The 25,438-nt window shown below is 42.4% G+C and overlaps 1 protein-coding gene across 2 annotated transcripts in view; it reads right to left on the reverse strand.

Annotated features, from left to right (window-relative positions):
- The window catches only part of Apbb1ip (amyloid beta precursor protein binding family B member 1 interacting protein), a 127,922-nt gene that overhangs the window by 38,589 nt on the left and 63,895 nt on the right, over positions 1 to 25,438 (reverse strand). For both annotated transcript variants that reach the window (XM_023701974.1, XM_023701973.1), the window contains 3 exons: positions 23,409 to 23,568; positions 21,716 to 21,837; positions 3,838 to 3,924 (listed from right to left, as the gene is read on the reverse strand). In XM_023701974.1, coding sequence (XP_023557742.1) covers positions 3,838 to 3,924; positions 21,716 to 21,837; positions 23,409 to 23,568 — 369 coding nt within the window. The remainder of the gene's footprint in view (positions 1 to 3,837; positions 3,925 to 21,715; positions 21,838 to 23,408; positions 23,569 to 25,438) is intronic.

The following is a 25,438-nucleotide window of genomic DNA, read 5'->3' on the forward strand; positions in this document are numbered from 1 at the left end:
TCAGAACCAGGGATTGAATTCAGGCCCTTGAGCTTGCCAGGGAAGCGCTTATTCTACTGAGCCATCTTCCTGGTCCTATCAACACTATTAATTCATACATTTGAGCTGAGCTAGTGTCCTCTGCACGTGTTCTGGGTGGGCATTGGATTTCGCCATATGTTTCTGCATTTGATTCTTTACTGCAGATGTTATTAATTCAGGGATTTCTTCTCTGTATCGTTCCAATTTTAGTATATGTGCTGCCGAAGCGAGCACAGGGATTTCTTTTTTCATTTCCAGTCTGAGTTCCTCTATACCTTTCTGCAGCTGTTTCTTTATTTCAGAAGCCATTGATTCATTGCTTTCAGCTGTGTGATTCCCAATTTGTTCTGTGTTAGTGTCCTCTGCACTTGTTATGAGTGGGCTTGGGCTCTGAGATTGCATTTTGATCCTTCTTGTTGTCATTTTGTATAGCACTGTCTTCTGATCTTTGTTGTAGATCTTTGTTGCAGTTATAACCTTAGCAACTACTGAAGTTCAGGTGCAGATCTACAAAGTTTTGATTTATCCAGCTCTGCCTGTCTTGGGTCTGGCTGCTGTGCTCAGCTCCTTCCTGCTGCTGCCCTTGGGGGTGAACCTGTTGTGCTCCTCTGGCAAGATGTTCTCCTCCTGGACTAGCTGGATGGTTCTGTCCCCTACACTCTCTGGATGGATTGCAGCTGCAGGGTTTCACTAGGCCTGTATGCCAGACCTAGCTGAGTCTGGAGGGGACAAGGTGGAGTAGGGGGAAGAGGCAGCTCTCCCACACACTCACAGAGGTTGGACTAGGACTGGATCTGGGGGTTCCCAGAATGACAGAAATTTCTACTCTGTGGGAGGTGTGTGTGGGGGGTACTATGGCTCGATGGGGGGCGGTCCAAGAGGGTGAAAGAGGGTGTCACCCATGCTGCACCTGTGCTGGGACCAGTAGGTAATGCTGGCACAGGGTAGCGGGAAGCTCTCCCACTCACTCACTGGACCTGGGCTAGGACTGGATCTGGCAGTTCCCTGAACACGGTAGAAATTCCTACTGGGCAGGTGGGGTAGGGGAGGTGCTGCGGAGTGGTGGGTCACGTCCCAAGGGGGTGGAAGAGGGTCTCACCCATGCTGCACCTGGGCTGTGACCAGTAGGTCCCGCCATCGCAGGGTAGCCAGCAGGTCTCCCACACACTCACCGGACCTGGGCTAGGACTGGGTCTGGAGGTTGCTGGAACGTGGCAGAAATTCCTACTCAGTGGGTGGGGTAGGGGAGGTGCTGCGGAGTGGTTGTGGGCGTCCCAATGGGGTGGAAGAGGGTCTCACTCACACTGTGCCTATGCTGGGACCAGTAGCTCCCACCAGTGCAGGGTAGCCGGAAGGTCTCCCACACACTCATCGGCCTGGGCTAGGACTGGGTCTCTCAACCATGGGTGTTGTATTACACATTGCTGTCCTCATTGTAGTTGCTCAGATTGCAGATATCAGCATACAAGGTGAAGATTCTAAACATTAACTGCTATTTTCAAAAAACTGATGGAAATTACTAGTACAACCATCTCAGCCATTCTGTGTATATACTTGCATCCTTTGCCCTCTTCCTTTTCTTCTTATCTTTTTTCCTTTCTCTTATCTTTGTTATTTAACCCTTAAGTTCAGTTTCTCTCTGTTTTACTGTTTCTATTGTACCTTTCAGGTTTTGTTTCTTCTTTCAGGTTCTTAGACTAGGGAGACAATATTTATGCACTTGGGTCTGATTTATTTCACTTATGAGTATATCCTGTAGTTGCATTCACTCACCTATAAAGGCGTTGAATTTGTCTTTCTTTATAGCCAAGGAATACTCCATTGTATAAAATTAGCACACTGTTTTGGTCTCATGAATACAAAATAATTTTGCTTCTTCCAAGTATATTTATATATGGAAAATATTTTTGTTCACCTTTTACCCAATTCCTTATCAGTCTATCTTATATTGATTAACCTGCCCATAATCTATCAAATTTATTCTGATTTTTGATCCAACTGAGATAGCAGGACAATATTCATTTTTCTTGGTATGACATAGGTAGTGTTTTCTTTCACATCCAAAGGTAAAACAATGCTATCAGAGGAGCTACTCAGGCAATTGTATCAGCCAACATATAACCAGTCCCCAATTTATTTATTTATTTAGTTATATTTTTTCCCAACTTAAAGACACTAATTGCTAAGCACTGATTAGAATGTTCTCCTTTAAGGTTTGGTTTCTCTATCACAGCCGGAGATGCTCAGAATCCTGTATCTCCTCTCTTGGGGACACCTGGTGCCTATATTCCCCAAGTCAGCCTAGAGCCTTGTTCAGTAAGGACAGAAGAGCTGCACCCATTTCCACTGCTGGGTCTCCCAAGAAGTGCCCTGTGTGCTCCTGACCCCAGGGACCAGAGCTCAAGACAGGCACTTAGGAAATTGGGGAGACAGCAAGGCTCTGCTGTCATCCTTGTTGCTGGAGCCTGGCTAGGACCAGGGGTGGAAACAGGAGCAGGGGCAAGGGCAGGGACAGGAACAGGGGTGCGACAGGGGCAGGGGCAGGGACATAGGTGGGTGCGGGGGTGGGAGCAGAGGCAGGGGCAGTGGTGTGAGCAGGAACAGCAGTGGGAGTGGGAGCAGGAACAGGGGCAGGGGCAGGTGCAGCGGTCTGAGCAGGAGCCTGATGAGTGGGAAAGGGTGCTCTTCCTGTCAGCACCTTGGCCATGGCATCACCAGGGCTCCTGACTTTTCAAGAGAAACCCAGTCTCAACTCAGTTGAGGGGCAGTAAGTAAAACCTGCCCAAGCCTCCAGCATGCCCACCCGAGAACTGGGACCTTGCTTTTATACTGTGTTCCCGCTGAGGAGCAAAGCACAGTTACAGCATGAAAACTCACTGGGAGTTTCCAAGACTCAGTTGTCACATGAACTTGTGGAACATATAGTAACAGTAATCATCAGAGACATCTGAGCTTTCATCATCTCCTTGAACCTAATTCTGATGACTGAGTATGATTCCAAACCTAATGTTCCAGAGGATTAGGATTAGGGATCCCCTTAGCACACCACAACACTGGGTACAATCTTACCCTATATCATGTCCCATCTGCAAATCTCACCTCTCCCACCAAATGTAGCGGCTGCCTGGGAGATTATTTCCAAATGTTTAATATATATATACATACATATATAATATTAAGATATATATCTTAATATTTATGTACTTTGCAGGGAATTGGTAGATGTCAATAATGTATATTCTTTTTTCCTCATTACCTTTCCTTTCTCTCCCTCTCCCCTCCTTCACCTTTTGATACCTTTCTCTTTTTAGAAAGACCTACTTCCCTACTCCCTATCTTTTATTTTGCCCTTTATTTATACTCTGGGCTTCTTGTATAAGAGAAATCACGTGGTATTCAAGCTTGTGGGTCTGATTTTTTGAACTTAACATTATGGTCTCAAGGTAACATTATGGTCTCAATGTACAGTCAGAAGATTTAAAGATTTAGAAATCTTTGACTTCAGTCAGGCACTTAAATAAAGGAACACATAGAATATTAGCAGATGAGTTTTGTGAAGATTCACATATCTTTTCAGTCAAAAACCACTAATCAAATTCATGAAAAGCACACTACATTATCTAAAGTCATACTTTATTACAACTGACTCAAAGAATCAGTTGTCTAAATATCTATAATTTAATAATTATTTTATTTTAAAATTTGAACTTAAAATTTTAGCCCATATCTCACAATTTCTCACTTCTCTGGAGAAGTAATAAATATAGATGAAGGAAACACTGTTCTTTATCTTCCACTCTGCAAAATTAAGCTTACCTCAAGTAAGGATTCCTTCGTCTTAGCATTCATTTTCTCAGTGGTTTTCTTGCCTTCTTTTGCTCCTTTGTTATCCAAGTAAAAATTCTAAACAAAATGTTTAAAAATCGAATCAGTATGTGTTCATTACTGTATTAGGCACTGAAAAAGATCCACAGTCCTTGCTAGAGAGGTGGACCTGTGTGAGATGAACAGGGTTGACATTGGAGCTGAAGGAACACCCAGAACTGCTTCTCCCTGCCTTCTCTTTCAGCACTGTTTTCTCTTGCTGCCATTTATGAGTTACCCATTTCCTGGTCTTCAAACTTTGTGCCTTTCATGTAGCTGTGCTTTCGCCTCTCTGTTGCTTTCTGGCTGGTGAGTGGCACAGACCAGGTGGACACAAGGCTCCTTTTCCCTGAAGGTGCTGAAGCAGTACGTGGGCCCAGGTGGTCTGCACTGCTTGGTCCATGGCTGGACTTTTCTTCAAAGGGTATATCTGAGGGCTAGAATGGAGGTAACTGTTTCTATAGCTCTTGCATCTGTGCACAGGCAGGACAAACCACACAACATACCACTGCCTGGTGTTTCTGTTCCAAAATATGTCAGGGAGCAACAGCAGCAGTGAGCTACTGCCCACTAATGCATGCAGGCTGAGCCGGCTAGGGCTACCAGAAGGCCTGTGGGAGCCCAGGGACTGGAATGGAGAAGTAGATGAACCTAGCAAAGCCAGAACAATGGCTGTGACCTTAGGCCAAGAGCACTGTGGGCTCGGTAGCTCACAGTGAGGCCTATGCGATCCATCCCAGAGACTCTCCTGTACTCAGATTCTGTCTCCAGGTGGTATCTTCTGTACCAAAGGAAAGGGAGTGGACTTCAGTGAGTGCTAGACTGGAGTTCTCAGCGGTGGCAGCAGCCTCACCCCTACTACTCTGAATGAAATAATTTCTCTTTTAGGGCTATACAGTATTTTTTCTTTATGTCTTCACCCACTAATGGACAGTAGAGATGTTTGTATATTTTGGCTCTCTTGAATAATGCTGCCATAAACATGGAGTATAGATGTTTCTTTGACACACCAACTTAATTTTTTTTTTTTTTTTGTATTTATACCCCTAAGTAAGATTGCTTGAGATTATGGCAATTTTATTTTCAGCTTTCTTCAAGAAGCAACATATCATTTTCCAAATTACTTTAATAATATACATATCCACCGGGCTGGTGAGATGGCTCAGTGGTCTAAAGCACCTACTTAGAACAAGCTTAGCAAAGCACAGGGACCACGTTTCAATCCCCCAGCACCACATGCCAGCCAGCCCCGCCTCCTGGTGGGCTGAGCTGGCCACACACACACACACACACACACTTAAATAAAATTTAAAAAAATAAACATTAAAAAAAATGTAATTTACAAATTCATTGGTGTGGCTATCTTCTAATTGGAAATACATATCCACCAATGGTCCACAAAAATGCTCTTTTTCCCACATCCCTCCTACTATGCTTTTTTTCCTTCTTTTTGGAGATGGGCTCACTACATAGTTCAGGCTGGTCTTGAACTCTTGAGCTCACCATGTAGACCATGCTGGCCTTGAAATCATGGTGATCTAAATGCTGGATTATAACTACTCTGCCGTGCTTTTGCTTTGTTTTAGTAAAAAAGTAAAAACATAAAATAAGTGTGGTTGGAAGACAGTCCTTGGAGTAAGGCTGATTTCTGTGGGTTAGAACTTTCACCTCTGTGAAGTCACTCAGCTTGATTTGGGCTGCTCTGCAACAATCAGTGAAACTCAAAAATTAATGACTCTTTGAGGGGCCAGGGAGATGGCTCAGTAGAATAAGTACTTGCCTGGCAAGCACAAGGACCTGAGTTCAATCCCTGGTTTTGCAAATAAATAAATAAATAAATAAATAAAAATTAATGATTGTTTCAAAGAGAAACCAGAAAAAATTGGATTCAATAATAGGGGAACTAAAACAGAAAATGTGGGTTTTGGCAAAACTTGCTACCTTTTCTCAGAGCATTTAGAAGTTTAAGATTTGGGGACTGCTGGATGGGAAGGAAACAACAAATATGCGCTAGTTAATCTTGCTTGTCAACCTGACTGGGGTGAGCAGTGACCCAGCAACCCAGGAAGGGCACTTCTGGGGTATGTATGAGGGTGTTTCCAGTGGTGGTTGGTGTATAAGCAGACCCCCAATGCACGCAGCACCATCAAATCAGCTGGGGGCCTGGGCTAAACAGAGCAGCAGCAGAAGGAAGCCCCCCAGTCAGCCCACCCCCCCGGCCACTGTGACACCAGCAGCTTTGCTCTACCAAACCTGCCCACCATAAGTTCTGGCCTCAGCATAGCCCAAAAGAAATGGAACCAGCTTGGTGACAGCCTTCGGCTGAAACCTCTGAAATGTTGAGACAAAGTACATGTTTTCCTCCTTTAAGTGGATTCTCTCAGTTGTTTTTTCACAGAGACAGAAAGCTGACTGACACCAAAACCATTACACATAAAATATTATTTCCGTGGAATAAAGAATAAGGCAGACAAATAGCAGTCCTTTAATAAATATTTCCGAGGGCCTTTTACATGCGGAAAATATCCCTGCTCTTAAGAAACTTGCTGTCAGATGGAGAAGATAAATGTAAATGAGGTAGACGGATAGGTATTTACAAATCAATACTTGAGGGAGAAGTGTGACACTACATATATTCCAAAGGAACAAGCACTACAGGTTTTCAGAGAGGAAGAAATTACTGTGGGTTGACATGATCGAAGAAAACTTTAGAGAGGAGGTCAACGATTGAGCGAGGCATTGACAGATGTTCAATATTGAAATAGGAGAAAAAATACATGTAACGTTTCTGGCAAGAGAAGAAAAGGCCATGTGCAAAGGCCCGGAGCTTGGATAGGAAAGAAATGGTCAAATGTGTGATGGTCAGATGACAGGTGTCTTTGGCAGCCAATGAACACACCAGCCTGTTCACTAGCTTAGATGACCAGCCCATTGCTTCTGATTCTCTCTTCCCTTGCACCACAATATGCCTGATGTCTGCATTAGGTGACAAGGCAGTGACATTTGTTAGAGTGGGTGGAGCTCATTTCCTTGCTTCTATGGGGATGTGGCTATTAGACTTGCTCTGACTAAAAGAAGGAGGGTGGAAGGGCCAAGAAATCAATTTTGAGCAACGAACTTGTGCAGCGTGGTGCTTTTTTTCATTTGTCTGCACTCTTGACATTCAAGACAGAATATGTCACAGGCACAAGCTGTCTAAGGATAGTGAGAGTCACAGTGCTACCTGAATCTGACTCATGTTCCAGAGCCAAGGACAGGTAACTGCAGACCCAGGACAGAGGAAGTGGTGATGGTGTGAGGCACCAGAAGTCGAAGGGTGGTTTTGTTTTGTTTTGTTTTGAGACAGGGTCTTACTATGGGCTGCCTTTTAACTCAATATGTAATCCAGGCTGGCCTCAAACTTGTGGTGATCCTCCTGCCTCAGCCTCCCAAATGCTGGGATGATAGGCATGCACTACCATGCCCAACCGTTGAGGTTGGTTTCTCTACATCTAACTCTGACTAATACGCACATTCACACAGGCTGGCAAGAAGACCCAGGTCACCAGGGCTGTGGGTGGACCTTCCCTTAACTCAAGAGTCTATCGTGGAAGCCACCAAGGTGGTTACTGTGTGAGTTTCCTTCTGGCAGGGGCTGGCCTGTGATAGCTGGAGGGAGGTTGGGAGGGAGCAGGAAAAGCACCACAAAGTAACTGCATCCCACAGTGGCTGGCAAGCCTTGGCCAGGAGAAGTTGTGTTTTCTTTCTCTGTGCCTACCTTGTGCAGCAACCATAGCCACTCCAGAGCTCAGATAATAAACTAAAAGCTAGGGAATCAAAATTATTCAAAATAAAAAAGTAATTATTGTTAAAGAACAGGATGGCTGATTTAAGTTTTCTTTCATATATATATATATATATATATATATATTAATCATTTATTTATTGTGTGTGTGTGTGTGTGTGTGTGTGTGGCCAGCTCAGCCCACCGGGGGTGGGGCTGGCTGGCATGTGGTGCTGCAGGATCGAAACCCGGTCTGTGCTTTGCCAAGCTTGTTCCAAGTAGGTGCTTTAGACCACTGAGCCATCTCACCAGCCCCTCTTTCTTATATTTTCCTGAATTTACCAACTTCCTTTTTAACAATAAATTGATGTTATTTTTATAGCCACAGAAAAATTATTGTGGTACATGCTTGTGTCCCCAGAACTCAGGAGCCTGAGGCAGGAGGGTTTCTATATTTGAGGACAACCTGGGCTACATAGTGAGTTCAAGGCCAGCCTGAAGTGCATAGCAAGAGTTTGTCTAAAAAAAAAAAAGCCATTAAAAATAAATAAAAAGTGGCACAGTAAGAGACAACCGTCTGCAATTCTCCTGGTTTGAATCACATTGTTTTGTCCTCTAATTGAGCTTCTACATCCGTTACCTACACATACACACAATTTTCCCTGTATTTTCGGGGTTTTATGTCTGAAGCACCCCCTCCATCATGAAATGCATAGCAAGTGCATTTGTGTGCTCTTATTAATCTATTTTTGTTACAAGGCTATAAATATAACTTGCCTACAAGGTGAAGCTGAGTACTATGAACTACTTTGGCCCAGAACGCTGTATTCTAGAGTCACAAATGGGATCTATAAAGCTAGACTGGTGGCAATGGTGTCTTTCAACACTTCCTGTACTTCATTTCTTCATTAGTTGACAGGAAGTTCTGCAGGACCCACTTTCACTCACCCCACCAACTGCCGAAGGTAATAAATAATGACATAAACCATTATTTCAGAGCAGTTACAACAGCTGTGTGAAGGTCAGGTGGAGTGACCGTGTGCCATTCACAGTAAGCCACCTTCAGCGTCTGGGCCTTTAACTGTGTTCTCCTGGGAGCACCTACGTGCAGGCACTCAAGAATATGCTGGCATCAGTCTGCACATCTTCGGCCTCCATATGTGCTCCTCTCTACTTCGATCTGCTGAACAGACAGCCCCTTTCGTAATTGTCTTTCCACACTTTTGAAAAGGAAGGCATTGCCCACACCCACAAGAACTTACTGCCTTGGGGTAAAACTCAAAGGCTCTAAACAAAGGGACAGCTTGACATGCTGGCATGAGAAAGAGCAAGACTCATAACAAATCCTCTTGGCAGTCAAGCTCCTTCTAATTCTTTTCTGGTAACACTCAGAAGATACCTCATTATCTCGTCAGCAGATGAATGGGAAGAGCTGTTGTTGACCTTCCTGTGACTCTTAGCTAATAATCTGAAAAGAGTTCAAAGAACTGAATGGCATTCTTCTATTCTCATCTACTTACTAATGTGGACAAGGTTTCTCCTTATTTTTATCCATAAAAAGCACTTACCATTTGTAAAAATGAAAAACAGGAGTACAGTTCATAGGGGCATTCATCCTTAATCCTTGAGTGAATCAGGGGGAAAAGAGCTCTAACAATTTATAACATTATTATTATTATTTTTTTTTTTTTTTTTGGTATAGGGGATTGAACTCGGGACCTTGGGCTTGTGAGGCAGGCGCTTATACTGTTGAGCTATATCCCCAGCCTCCCAACAATTCATATCTTAAGTGATGATCTCCTCAGTTTTTACTGTTTATGCTTAATATGAAAATGTTAACTTTTTGGTAATTTTAATTTTTAATAAGTGCCTAGAATGATTGATGATAGAAAGTTACCTATTAATTTATAAACACAGTCTGTTGAAGAGAATTGTAAGTGGAACACTGAGTAAAGACTCTCAAGTGCAGGAATGAATTGTAACAGGATAAATCTGTATGGAGAAGATTGACCAGGGATAACTCTACTGAAAAATAAAAGGAATACAGAATGTCCTACATATTTAAAAAGTTTACTGCACAAGCTAAGAGTGAAAGCTCCTCTCAGCTCTGGACTTTTAAGCATCTAGTGTCACAAACACATGACTCTGGCATGGTGCATTGGTCAGTGTTCCTGTCACGGGGACAAAACACCTAACACGTGTCATTTAAAGGAAGGTGCAATTTCAGAGGTTTCAGCCCATGACCACTGGCTCTGTGGCAGGAGTAGCACAGCAGAATGGCACAGTGGAGCCAAGCTGCTCTCTTCCTGGTGGCCACGAAGCAGGGCAACAGCAAGGCGGCCAGGAGAGCTCCACTCTCCCGCACACAGCCCGCAGCCCAAGATCCACCTCCTACTGGGCGCCCACCATGGCCCTGGCAGTACATTCAGTCCTGAACAGAAGTGATCCTCTGGTGAGTGTAATGTCTCCATGATCCGATCATAGGTCTCCACAAGTCTCTTACCCCTGTTAAGTAGACAATTAAGATTAACTGAAGGATTATTATTTTTTTGGGGGGGGCTGGCTTTGAATGCCTTCAGGGCAGGTTTGAGTCCTGGGGCGCCAACCACAGCAACCTGAGCCTGACTGCTTTGTTAAAGCAGCCACTTAAAGAACTGAGCAAGCATGGTAGGGAGGCTCGGAGTGTAGGGGGTAGGGGTTACACAGCCTTCTGTACTTCCTGCTCAATTTTACTGTCTACTCTAAAAAGCAAAGTCTAGAAGAAACAAAAGATGATTCGCATGCTCCTTAAATGGATGCTAGCAGGAATCAAATTGCCACGAACTGGTTTGGATTTTACTGGATAATTTTTTAAACTGTCAAAATGCAAAGTATTCTGGACTTCACATTCTTTTTTATTTTTTATACATTTTGATGAGAAAAAATAGCAATGAAAACAGTTTCAAAAGAAGTTAGGACAGTTACAATAATTAATACACTGCAGATTGTTGTTTTCGTAGTAGTTATTCAGAGGACAAGATGCAGATATGATATTTTGTCTAGATAATATTTGCATAGACCATTCTTCTCATTGAACTTATAGAGGGTATCTGTATATCCTATTTTGTATATATGTATATATATTTTTTTCACTAAAAAATAGTCCTTCATTTATGTCCCCCTCTTTGTTTTGTTTTGTCAGAGATGGGTGTTCCATTGTTGTTAGAGAAACTGTATTTGAGAACTCTTTAAAGGACTTTTTCATACTTGATGCCAGTTCAACTATTGTAGGTACTTGAATTCAAAATACCCCAAAATAGTCCAATAGTCTGTAATAGCAGTGGGTTGTCAGCAGAACTGGCAAATATCTGAAGTTGTTGACTTGAGCCTTTTACAGCTCAGCCTCATACAGCTCAGCATCTCAATATGGCATTACCTTCTATACCTCATGGTTATACTTTTCTGCTGAATGGCTAAGACCAAGTTAAGGCAAGACCTATATAAAGAAAAATATAGCTTTTGTGTCTGGCAAGGTCAGTCAAATCCCTCCAGGATTTTCTCTGAGACCACGTACAGCATCTTGTAGATCTTTTCTCAGTGTCGGCCATCTAGATGAGTCACGGCCATTGCTTGACCAATTTGTTCTCTGTGAAAGGCTGAAAGGATTTTTTCTCTCTAGGTGACTCTCTTTAGGCACACTATACATCATTGATCATGTCCCTCTGTGGCCCCATAATTTCCTTGATCAGAAAATTTGGGACACCACTGAGTTACAAGATGTCACAGCACAAGTTCTCTTATGTCCTGAGTTGTCTCTGACCTTGAAGGGCTGGAGCCAAAATGTTGAATATCTTTGTAGCACCTCTTTTTCTCTAATTTTTCGTCTGCAAACTTTAGTTGTTAAACATCCAGAAGAGAAGCTTAATGCTACTATTATCCTGTAACAGAGGCAGTTGGACTTAACATCACTATCTGTCTGAATTTCAAATACCTTAGACATAACATGGAGCTGCTATTTTCCAACAACCATGGATATTCTAAACTTTAAATCCCTATAGAATGTGAAAAAAATTACACATTTTTACACAGAAATTTAGAAATCAAACCAACATTGCAGCAGGACAATCCTATGACATTTTTTCTTGTCTCTTGTTTTCTTCTATTACCTTTTTTCTTTATAAACATTTACTTTATAGAGATTATAGTAACAATTTATATGACTTTAGAAGCAGCACACATTTAGAGGACCAAAATGACAGGCATTTCAAGCACGACTTTAGTATTACACACTACTATCCCCAGTTCAGTTGCTCAGTTCACAGACACCAGCATAGATAGTCAGTCAGGGTGAGGAGCCTACCTAGAAACTGCTATCTTCAAAATCCTGATGGAGAGTCTTAGGACCATTGCCTCAACCATCTTGTTTACATATATGTATGGCTTTGCCCCTGCCATATTGCCTATCTTTTCCCCTTTCACTGTTTTTGTTGTTTAATCCTTAAGTTCTCCCTTTCCATTTAACTGTGTTATACTTTTCAATTTTTATTTCTTCTTCTGAGTTCTTTACTAGGGAGACAATACGATATTTACACAGGTGGGTCTGGTTTATTTCACTTATCAGTATAACTTCAAGTTGCATCCATTTTATATACGAAGGCTTCGAGATTATTTTTCTTTACAGCTAAGTTATACTCCACTGTATAAAAATACCACATCTCTTTCATTCTTCTGGACTTTGCATTCTTTACATCTATTTATCTTCTTGTAAAAGTGCTGGATGTCAGCAGACGAATGTGTGAGGAGGTACATGATTTTACAAGCTGCTTCTTGGGGCACACATAGATAAAAGTTTGACCTCTGCTCAGAGGTGCACCACCATCTGAAGTTGGCCATGACTCTTGGTGTGGGGCAGATGAAGGAGCCGAGGAAGGGACTCCACTAAAGCAAAGGGGACAGCATAGCTGCACACAGGGACAGAGGGAGAAAGGGAGAGACCAGAGCCCCAAGGGAAGGTTGGGCTGAGATGCTTGCCAAGGTCTCTAGAATGCTCAACTCCAGCACCAGTCCTGGGAGCCCAGGCCAGACTTCCTGCCCACGGAATGCTTCTGAATCCTTCAAGAATCCTCTGGAAAAAATCCAGGTAGAGCAGTGCCTGCCGTGTCTCCATCATCCCAGTGATGGAGCTGACAGTGTTTGCGCACTCAGGCGCCAGCAGTGGCTGCACAGAACCACTGAGGGTCACTGAGCCTCACCAAAATGCAGAAGTGAGGTATATGGAGCTCTGGCTTCTTCACAGTAGGATAAAAGTCACTTCTACAGACTATTAACTTGCTTTTAAATCAAATAGTCTGTAACAGTAATGAGTGGAAGAATTCATTAGGGCTTATTCTGTTTTGCTTCTTTTTTAAAAAATGTATTTAGTACAGGGTCTACAGGGCCTCACTGCTCAGATCAGACTCATAGTGATCCTCTTTTCAGCCTCCCAAGAGCTGGGATTACACGTGTGCGCTACCATGCCCAGTCTCATTCACTGTCTCAGCGTGTCCCAGGGGCGGGGCCCACACAACAAGCTGAGGATCAAACCCCGGTCCCTGAATCTGCCTAAGTAGGCGCTTTAATCCCCTGAGCTATCTGGCTGGCACTTTTGCTTCATTTTCAAATGGGATGTTCCATTACTACCTCACAAAGTACAGATGAGTTATCCTGTTGGAATTCTTTTCTAATTAAGCAACTTTTGATTAACAAATTTAACAAATCTACTTCATGTCATTTCTTTCCAAATGTATTCTTATCTATGATGCATTATAGATTACTGTACATGATTGACAAATTTCAGGTGCGATCAAACCACTTTATGCATAACTTCACAACTTTCATGATAGATTGGGTCCTATGAAACACGCAGGAAGTATAGCAGCAGTAGCATTTTACAAACTGGGGATCTGAATTTAAGCATTGTCAGAGCACCCCAAGGTCACACGGTCAGCATGAACAGCTGAGATCCAGATGTGAAGTCGCTTTTTTGGTCATTAGTGGAAGCAGGTGCCTGCCTAGGTAAACACACTATGAATGTCTTAGATTATTTTCTTGCTGTTCTTTCTGATAAATGAGCTCAAAGCCTTTCTTTGCACTCATTTAATTACTTCCTCCCAGCTCTACCTCCAGCGAGAGTTAATTCATGAAAGGCTCCTGTTCAGTATTGAAGATATCACTATTGAGCTTAATGATAAAATTTTACCCAGTTCTATATGGTTTATTTCCAGAACTGATACTCTGGGTCAGACAAACTTTTCATAATCCAAGTATAAATAAATGTTAATCGATCTTTTATATATTAAAGAGACTGGACAGGCCAAGAACAAACAGGCTGACTTTAAAGTCATAACTGCAGCTTCCAAGAAGGGCAGACTCAGAACCCCCCCTGCACTCCAGTATCTATGCACCTGCAGGCTGCAGGAATAAGCATCATTGTCTTCTAAGGGCACAGCGGATGTCATTTTGGATATGGAGTGTGACTACGTGACGGCACATGGCTCTCCAGGCATGGAGTGCTGGGCAGGATCTGCAGTGCTCTTTTTTTTTTTTTTGACTTTTTGAGACTGGGTCACACTACGCAGTTCAGGCTGGCCTTGAGCTCACTTTGTACTGCAGGCTGGTCTCAAACTCGCAACAATCCTCCTGCCTCAGCCTCTTGAATTACAGGTATGTGCCACTGTGCTTGCTTGAAGCACTCTTTTGCAGAAATAGCAAACTTGGGCTTATTCTGATCTGTGACTCTTGGGATAATCCTTTTTGTGATGCAAACTTGATGCAGTTTAATAACTGCTTAGAGTCAGCAGATTGTATTATTGGCCCGATGGCTACATTCAGTCTATCCTTTCTGAGGCCCGCCTCATAGCTGCTAAGTCTACCAATTTTATCCTACAGCTCTGAACAGAACAGTTAACTCGAGGGAGATATGCAGCATCACATCCTCAGAAGCAGCTACACACTTAAACAAGGTCCTACCTCAGTTTCTTCATCTATCAAGGAGGAACATCATTCCCAGTCCTTGTGTTGTAAAGATTAAAACAATATAAGAAAGCCTAACATATAGTATTAAACAGCACTAGTTTATTTCTAGCAATGTCTCTCTTCCCCTGGACCATCAGTTAATTCACTCTGCATTTGATAAGCAGCCTTTGCTATAAAGTTCAATGACATTGTTTCTTTTTATGTATTTGGTATAGGGTCTACAGGGTCTCACTATTAGATTGGACTTGTAGTGATTCTCCTGTTTTCAGCCTCCCAAGGGCTGGGACTACAGACCCATGCCACCAGGCTGAGTCTCAATCATCATTTCAGCATGCCCTGTGGGCGGTGCTGGCACAGCATGCCAGGGATTGAACCCTGGCTGCTGTGCTCTGCCTAAGCAGGGCCTTAGTCCGCTAAGCTATCTGAGTATGAGGTTTGATGCCTTGAGAACTGAGGTGTCCATTTCTGTCCGTATCCTTACTTCCAGAAGTTTCCGTGTGCAGCAGGAGGAAAAGTCTCTGTATAAGCAATGCATGCGGGGATGATGAGAATAGTGACACCAAGCAAGTCAGCTCCTTTCCCTTTGTAGATGTCTAAGAATCTGAGAGTATGAAGGCGAGATGGAAAATAAGTCAGCAAGGGAAAGATTTCCATTCTTATGAGGAAATGAAAATGAGCCAAGGAAAAATTTAGGCGCCTATCTTCAATGATACTGAGAGATAAAATATGGCCCATCTGATAGAATATATTCACACGAAATGTGCAGATTTCATTCAATTTCATGTTAAACCTATGTGTGTGTGTGGGGGGGGGAGGTGGTATGAAAGTAGATTTAAAAATAGATTTATTAGGGGAAAGAAAGCTCCTGTCCAAGAGAGGGACAGGAGGGGGGCCCCAAGCAGGTGGTCCAAAAAAATGTTACTTTTTTTTTTGTGGAACCGGGGATTGAACTCAGGCCCTTGCACTTTCCAGGGAAGCGCTTATTCTACTGAGCCATCTCCCTGGCCCCAGTAGATTATTTTTAAAGGAGAAAAGAAAACATGTTTAAAATCAAGCTCATCATGTTCCTCCCCCTCTCTGGGCTACTGGGTTTGAACCAAAGGCCTTTGCATAGAGTTATATCTCCTGCAATTTTTAAATTTTTAAATTTTGAGACAGGATCTTGCTCAGTCACTAAACTGCCTGGGCTGGGTTTGAACTTGGAGTCCTCCTGCCTCAGCCTCCCAGAGTGCTGGGATGAACAGTGTGTGCCCCTACACCTGCACACTTTTTTCTTTGAATGCTTCTTCCCTCAGTGAGAGCCACCAAAGTCTGCCTATTTTCCTAGTCTGCATCCTGCCTCCTAGTATGGTCCCCAACTACTCCAGTATCTGACTGGTTATTATAGTCTATAGAATTTTATCTCTTCAGTGCCTCTTAATACCTTCCAGCCCGGCATCATTTCCTCTTTCTGGGTGTACAGCCAGCTGTCAGTCACATGGTGCTTTCATTCTGCCCTTTCCAAATGTGTTTCCCATGGTGTAGCCACAGTGACCCATTCTTGTTCCCTGAAAATGGTTTCACAAGAATCACCAGAGCTTCTGGACCAAGCCCCATCGCATTCACACAGTCTGCAATGGCATCCGCCATCTCATCTCTGCTTCTCTTCAGTCTAAATTAAGTTATGCTGGAAGTGTGTAGTGGGGCTTTAAAACAATTTGATCATAAAGCCCAGTCACAGAAGAACAACACACTAGTTAAAGATTTTCCTTGACATTTACTTTATTAGTGATTTTGGTGCACTGTAGGTAGTTTTTATGCATCTTTAATTTAAGCCTTTTGGGCCATTTGTTACCATTTTTCAAGCTTTTCTTTTTCATTTATACTTCATTCTTAGCTAATATTGCTTTTCTTTCTTTTTTTTTTTTTTCCAGAACCGGGGATTGAACTCAGGGGATTGAACCGTTGAGCTTGCCAGGCAAGCGCTTATTCTCCTGAGCTATCTCCCCAGCTCTCATCTTTTTTTAAATATTGCTTTTCTGACATACATTACTAAAGTTTAGGATTTGTAATAAAGTACCAGAGAATGATGTGTGAAATCACAGCCTCATGCCCCAGCCCAGGGACAGTCAGAACTTATTCCAGCAGCTGTGAGTCTTGCCAGGGGTCAAGTGTCCACGGGTTCTCAAGAGGGACAGGGACAGCAGGAATAAACCCAATCTTCAGTAAGCTGAGTACAGGGAGTAATACCCTTGATTTTAATCAGTGCTTTCTGAATCTCCCATAACAAAACCTGCAGAAAATCTTTCATTCATCATTTCTCCTTCCATTTTCCATTTTTCCTCTTGTGGAAATAAAGCCCAGACTTCACCCTGTCCACTCACAAAGAGCAGGCATTACAATAGTTTGAGTATGGTTTGTCCCCTCCAAAATCCACATTAAAATGTACTTCCTGTAGTGAGGTATTAAAAGGGTAGAGACAACATAGCTAGGGTACATTGAGGCAGGGCCTTTGTGAAGCGATTTACATCAGATGATCAGAGCAGAGCACCCCATGCTTATCTACTGGCGGCTGCATAAGCAGAGAGAGACTGGAGGAGGCACATGCACAGTGCATGCCCAGTCTCTCACCGTATGATGTTCTGTGTCAACCCAGCAAACCCCAGCAGGAAGTCTGTCATCAGATGTGGCCTCTGGCCTTGAACCTTGGGAACTGTGAATCAAAACAAACCCTTTTTCTTTGTAACATACACAATCTGTTATTGTTTTAATAACAACAGAAAAAGCTAATACCAGCACACACACACACACACACACACACACACACACACACACACACAACTGCTCCAGTTAGGACTACACAGTCAAGCTGTAGACTGGCAAGCAGGTGCAGCTTAAGAGAAGGTCGTAGGCTAGAGCTCAAGAGGCAGAGTAAACACTGGAGACTGAAACTGATTTTTAAAAATAACAGGATATTAGAAATGAGATCAACTGCCTAACATACATTTCAAACTAATCCCACGAAGTTATGAACACAGGAAGAGGAGGTGGAAACACTCAGTTTTGACTCATCTTTATTTTAAACAATATACTGCTTTGACCAATCCTTGTCCACCAATTTACATGAAGGCTCCATTACCACTCCAGGTCTCTATTCCTATCGCACTGTGATCCTGTGTTACCTGAATGCATTTCCCCTACTTTTTGGATCTTCATGCACATTTCCTCTGCTGAGAATGCTGGCTCCCGCTCTGCTCCTAACCTGGTAAAGTACCACTTGTCTGCCCCTCACTTTCTGAATCAGCTTCCAGAGCCCTTCGAGATTGTAGGGTTAGGGCTCACAGCAGCTGCTGCTTTACCCCATCAAAATGCTTTCTAAAGCAACTCTGCTTTCCATTTCTCCTTGCTCTGATTTTGCTGCCTTTCTTGCTTCTCGTTTATTTGGACCATATCTTACTATCTTCTCCTGAAGATAAAGCCCTTCAATTTCCTCTGGATTCTTAGGTTCATTTGTACACCTGTGCTTCCATCGGGCTTTAGATACTATTTCCCTTCAGATTTGGAAATATTTTGTCATAAGCTTGCAGTTCGCTTTTCCTCTTCACTCATCTTCATACTGCCAGCATCTACAAGAACATGGCTTGCATTCTCCTCACTCTGCACATGTGTCAGTTTTTGTTACTATTCTGAAATGCCCAAGGCAGGCTGCTCATGAAGAAAAGAGGTTCGTTTAGATTGCAGTTCTGCAGATTCAAGGGCAGGACACTGTCATCAGCTGGACTCTTGTGGGGACTTCATGGCAAATCACAATGGCAGGAGGCAGGAACCACTCGTAAGGCAAAGCATAGAGATGGAGGGGCTTGCTTGGTTTATGCAACCCTCCTACAAGAGCCAACTCCGGCCCATGAGGGCCCCCTAACCCTGTCCAGGGGCCATGCCCCTACTGAGCCAAGTCCTTCCACTATACTTGACCTCTTAAATGATCCACCTCCCAACACATTGACTCTTAGGGGACAAACTACATTCAAACACCATACCATGTATCTGTGCAGCAGATTTTTTTCCTCAGACTTATGGTTGGGAGTGAACTGACTGCCCAGGTCACAGCCCACTGCTCTGCTGAGCAACTCTTATTTACACTCAGCTGCCTGATCTTTGTATCATCAACTTTCATAGTAATTAAAACACTTCAATTCCTAGCACAGACCATTATGAAGACTCCTCTGAACCAAGCTGTAGTCTCTACCCTACGTGGCTCTCATCTTAAAAGATGGGCATCTTTCTTTCTTTCTTTCTGGGGGGTTGTGATATGTAGTTCAGGCCGGCCTTGAACTCTCCACATAGGCCAGACTGGCCTCAAACTTGCAGTGAGCCTCCTGCCTCTGCCACCTGTGTGTGCTGAAGTTACAGGCGTATCACTATGTCTGGCTTATGCTTCAATTATTTTTGCACATGTCTTTCTCTCCAACCAGATTATAACCTTCTTAGCATCAGAAACTGTCTTATTCTATGTATCCTCCACAAATAGCACAAGGTTCTATATCTAACAGATAGTTCATACATGTTCATGAAACTCAAGCAAATGCCTGTTGGAGTGAATTCCAATAATGCTTCCTCATGCAAGTGAACATAGGAAAGACATCCAACATGCTGAAAGCTTTGGTGGGGACTTGATTAAATACATTATTCAGAATCTGTCTGTTCCCTTTTGTTATGGTTAAATCCAGTTTTTGAACGTCAGTTTCCAACAAGTTCTTCAAACATGTCCTGGGCAGCACCACAGTCTGGATCAGTCAGGCAGAAGGATCAAGCCTGTATGGTCAGAGACATAGCCCTAAGTTTTGAGGTGAAGCTAATGCTATGTCCACCTCATGCTAGGACTGATCATTCCATGCCACTGATGGCATCTACATTTTATAAAGAATTGCTAACCTAAATGAAAGGCAAGATTATTTGGACTTTTGGATTAACTGCTTGAGACACTGCTTTGGGGGAAGATCAAAGACAATTCAATGAATGAATTTCCAGATGGTGTTTGTATAAACATGTCCCTCTGGAAATACATTTCTCTTGACTTTTATTCTTTTGTTGCAAACCCAGCAAAAACAATCAAGTCTTATGTGAAAAGAAATGGACTTTTGTAAGGGAGTTTCAGGTATTTTAAGATCACAGAAACCCCCTTCTCAGGAGATAATGTCAGTCCGGGACTGGCACAGTGCAGCTGGCATCACTGCCAATGCTGTTACTATCCTATGTGGAGCTCTGGTCATAGGACAGATCAGCCAGACAAATGGTGGAAAAAGATGACTCCTTGAAAAATGTCCCCGCTGCAGTTTTGTCTTTTAAACTGAATTGCAGTCTAGGAGACTTTAGTTAGTTAATTTTTATGAACACATTATTGAAAGCATTCATTAGGAGGGTTTCTGTTTCCCCTTAATAATAGAGAAGCTTGAAGTAGACCAAAGTGCCACCAAAACTGCTGGATAAGCTAGATTGAAAACCAGCTGTGGGAGGCAATGTAGGACTCAACAGATGAAGATCCAAGAGAAAAGGTAGCTGCAAGAGGCATCAAACCATGCTTCCCATCAGGGTGTGTGCTGATATTTAACTGGAGGCTATAGGCTGGCAAAGGACTTTACAAATGCATAAAAAAGCTTGAAAGGTGCTTAAATTGACAGAGCAAATTCAAGTTAAAGCTGTAGGACATGGAGCTACAGGCTCACAGCATAGTTAAAGTTAAAAAAAACCCAAAAAGATGCCACCAAGAATCTGACCAACAGGCATTTTCACAGAATGTTAAGAGCAGAGAACAGCTACAGAGTGTGTCTGCCTGCTAAGTATAAGCCCAAACTATGACCCAGAAATTGCACTCCTGGTTATATGTGCAAAAGAAGAACCTCACACATCTCCCACTGAAGACAAGTACAAAATATTTCTACCAGCATTAGTTATACAAACACAAAAGTCAAATGTCCACCAACAACACAATGAATGAATAAATATACTATCATATAGTCACACAATAGGCTACTTAATAGCAGTGAAAAAGAATAAACTACTGTTCTAGGTAACAATATGCATTTAAAGTTGAGTGGGAAAAAATGCAACACGCAGAGGAGGACTATGCTGTGATTCCATTTAATCTAAAATTTAGAAGGAGGCAGCAAGGCATCAGAGTAGTGCGTGTCTGAGTAATGAAGTGTAATGACTGGGGAGGGCAGGAGAAGCTCCATGAATGTTCTCTGCCTTGATACGGGTTCCACAACACGTTCACTTTGTCAACATACATGGAGTGTAGTTCTGCCATGTGCACTAATTCATTACACATCATGACAAACTTCAGATCTCCACTCCCCTTCCACATCTTAGTTGTACAATAGTTGTACCTGGACTCCATTTTTATGGACTCGGTATGAAAGGTGCTTTGTGTAGCAGTCATGCAAAATGGTGACCCTGACTGTAACCCCACCTTGATTTCAGCTGTGTATATGATGGTCCACACAGGACCATCTATCAGCTTCTCCTACAGTTTAATGTCATTCTATAACTAGGTTTTGGCCAATGTGGCATAAGCTAAGTCTAGGGGTGTTTGCCCTGGGCTCTCTGCTGTCTTCCTGACTAGAAAATGGTCAGGTGGAAAAGCTGTCTTGGGTCCAGAGACAGATATCAACTGTTGCAAGTGGCCGAGCCACTCTACTAGTGATACCCACCTATCTGTGGACTGGGATATGAGAGAAACAACCTTCTAGCTTATTTCAGTCATTGATGTAGGGGTCTGTTTGCTACAGCAGAAGATACTCTCATTAATACAAGCATTAAAGTGTGATATTGAAGGCAGTTATGTAAGTTGAAAACTTGGTACCTGTAGTGTTTGAGATTTATCACCAACTATTCGTTTGTATGTCAGTTGGCCACTAAACAACCTAGAGAAAACTAAGAAAATAGAACAGTACCGGCTACAATGCCTGGAAAGTTGGGTATATTGAAAGGAACACATCTATGACATTTTGTGAAATAATGGTATGGTGAGAACACAAGTCACATTAAAAAAGCTCTTCAATATTTGACAGTTTAGCAATACACAATTCATCTTACCTGGGGGTTTTTAAATATGGCATATTTTTCCTCTTTCTCCAAAAAAAGTACTTTATTTTCTGTGTCTCTTGTCCAGTCTGATAAGACCTCAACAACATTTTCATGATCTTCAAAAATCCTTTCTGATAAAGTAAGAAAAAGTACTCTTTTAGACCTAAGACATTACGGTTTCCCACTGAGAAAGGAGCTTATATTGAGTGAAACACCATCAATGGTTCATAATTGCTAGAACAGAAGATACTGTCACTAATTCAGGCATTAAAGTGTGATATTGAAGGCAGTTATGTAAGCTGAAAACTTGGTACCTGTAGTGTTTGAGATTTATCACCAGCAATAGTATTCGTTTGGATGTGAGTTGGCCACTAAACAACCTAAAGAAGACTAAGAAAATAGAATAGTTTTTAATTTTCCAGGCTACAATGCATGGAAAGTTGGGTATATTGAAAGAACACATCTATGACACCTGGGCTCTTCATCCAAGTTTCTAAAACTCTTAATTCTTATACAATGTCATTTGTAGAACCCCTACTATATGATTCAGTGTCAGGGTTTCAATTTTCCTTCCATAAAAGACACAGGTGGCAGAGTATGCAATACTGTGACAGTGGTTTTCTGTCAGGCTTCTTGAAACATGCTAGCATTTTAAAATTTAAATAGCCTCAAATGAAAGCAAACATTCCCTTGTGAGGAGGACAATATGGCAGTGATTGGTCACACAGGTTGAATGAAACTTTGAGAACCACATCTCACCTTAAAACCATACAATGTATGAATACTTGAATCAAACGGAAAAACATAAGGCAAGGCTTTCCTTTCTCTCCTTGTTTCATAGAACTAAAGAAAACTTCAAGGGTGTTTTAGTGTAAACTTTATTTCTCACAGAAAAAGAAAATTTCTCCCAAAGCTTCTAAGGCAGTAATTTTGTTTTCCATTTAGCACTCCTCAGAGACTATGGTCCTGGGAATGCTATTATGAATGAAAAGTAAAAGCAATTCTTTAAATTGCTTTAAAAATAAAACAATATGAAAGAAAACCCTGCAGTAAGGCATGGTGGCACATCCTGTAATCCCAACACTCTGAGGAATTGAGGGAGAATTGCAAGCTTGAGTGAAGTTGGGGCAAGTTAGTGACTTAGTGAGACTTTATAATAATAATAACAACAACAACAACAACAACAATAATAACAATAATAATGTTGGTGGTGTAGCTCAGCATGAAGGCCTTAAGTTTAGTTCCCAGTACTGCAAAAATCAAAACCAAAATCTGCATAAATTTCTACCGCTGCCCTTTGCTTTTGGGGGCAGAGCGTTTTCCACAGGACAGAGAATCAGGGCTTAGGCAAATGGACGGGGACGAAGGGGAATGAGCACAGATGTGAGTCTGTGGCAGTGACACCAGCTGACAGATACCTGGGCTCTCCCGCAATCTGCTCAGCTTACTGAACAAACAGAAGAATCACCTTGCCATGTTTTCCCCTGTGGAGCCACTAACGAAGTGGCAATAATCACACTTATATCCCTGAAGGTCCAGCGATCTGTTACAATCTGAAAGTCTGCATCACAAAAAAGTGGAGAGATAAATACTTACCTTACAAGGGTAGAGACATACAGACGTCTGGAGGACACTGGAGAGACCAAAGACTCTCAGAAAGCAAACCCACAGGCTGTGGGGAGTGAGGCCCAAGAAGACTTACCAATCTGTAGCTCTGGGTATATTTCATAAAGGCACCAGTCCACATTGTAGTCACAATGAGTTTTTTCAAAAAGATTGTCCAGAACATCTCGGGCCAACTGTCGTTCGTCCACCATCAATGACTTGGAGCTGTTGTCATTCATGTGAACCTTGACCACAAGCTGAGGGTAAAGCCACAGAGCAACCAGTGAGTTTCACCTCCTGAACAAGGCCAGGAAGTTTCAAGGCTGCTACTTTCTGCAAATGTGATTAGGAATGTGTGCTGTGAAGCACTATCATAAACGTACTTGCATGTCACCCGCTTGTATTCTAGGAATACAATGGTGGAGCAACTAATTTACAGAAAACAAACAAACCAGAGACTACATCCTGGGGCAGACAGAAAACAAAGAACCAGAGCAGTGCTGATGCCTTGCTTTCCCCAAATCCTTCCTCCATTCTGGAGGCAAATCACTTTTCTAAATGGAAAGCCACTCCTGTGTCTTAGCTGGGGTTGGGGTTTTCTTTCATGTTGTCAGAGAGTGTGAAATGTCAGATAAGATCGAGGTGTTTTAACCACAGCCCTGGGAAGATGTGCACAGCTCACCAGGCACAACCAGCCTGAGAGGCCTCACAGCTGACACTGACAACAGAGCAGAGGTCAGAGCTGGATTTTAGGGGAAAAGCACGAGACTAAGAGCCACACTGTTCTGGAGGCATGCAGGCACATGACGCATCTCATTTATGGTTTTTTTTTTTTTTTCATTTATGTTTTACTCTATTAAAAGATCTAAGGAACAAAATTCACAGTCACATTGACAGTTATCAAATCTGGAGCAGAATTTACTTTTCTTCAGTAAGGACACAGGACAGCACTGGCCTTTCTAGGCCTTGTGTTACAGTTATCAAAACTTTTGGTCTCACACACCGGCCACGATTTTGATGTTGCATGACAAAATGAACTCAGGAGGTAATGTGGCTGGAATGTGCACCTGCCTTAGCAGCTGTGCACTTCTGGTGTTACTGCGGGGTGTTGGGCCTGGTTATTTTCCAGTGAGACTTACTAGGAAGTCACTTTCTAAAAAGTGATCCATTATAGTGATAGGTTTGCTTCCTTTCAAAAAGTCGGGGTTAGGTCCTGAGGAGCTTGCTGACCCCTTTCTATCAAAATGACCTTGACAACACTCTAGTTAACAGAATGAACAACAGCGTTCCTGTTAAATTGCTATGCAGAGCTGCTGAAAGCCAGAGAAGGATGTGTCAGGTGATGAAAACCTGGCTGAGGTCCCTGGCAATGATCACAAATCAGAGCACTCACCCAGCCAGCTTCCTCCCAACATATGCACAACCCCAAACCCAAAATGTAGATTGAGTTGGGTCAATAGACATGTCCTTCCTCCACAGAGACCCACCAGATTAGACCCTTCATCCAGTTCTGCTACATACACACCCTTTTTTCCCTTGAAAACCTGTAGACCAGAAACCTGAAGTTGGAATGCTTTTTTCATGTCTTTTTGTAAAAATACATTTGGTTGTTACAGGTTTTCACTATGCAGCTTGGACTCACAGTGATCCTCCTGTTTTTTTAAATATAAAGCAAAGTACCACAATACCAAAGATGTATTCATTTGACACTGAGAATAGACATGAGAGGTTGCTCAGATAAACTGAAATTCTTCTCATGGCAGTCTTTATCATGATTTATTTTTCTGTGGAAGGTGTACATCTGCTTTCTGTTGAGAGTTACAGCTGTAAAGCAGCTATATGTCCTGGGACATGTCACCAATGTTAGGGCTTAGAAAACTTAATCTTCGTGGTAAAAAATTAATGATTTTTGACCACATTTCCTTCCTACTTAGGAATTCTTAAGAGAATAAAACACATGTTTTCATTTTTAAAGAGATGAAAGAAATAGTAAACCACATCATTTCACAATGATGGAATAATTTTTCACAGTAGGACTCATAAGCCAGATTTAATCCAAATGTACTTCTGAATATCCACAGTTAGAGAAGTTATACAACACAAACATCAAGGGAAGGCTGATGACTT

The sequence above is a fragment of the Octodon degus genome, unplaced genomic scaffold (assembly GCF_000260255.1).
Source record: "Octodon degus isolate 3935 unplaced genomic scaffold, OctDeg1.0 scaffold00145, whole genome shotgun sequence".
Taxonomy (NCBI): domain Eukaryota; kingdom Metazoa; phylum Chordata; class Mammalia; order Rodentia; family Octodontidae; genus Octodon; species Octodon degus.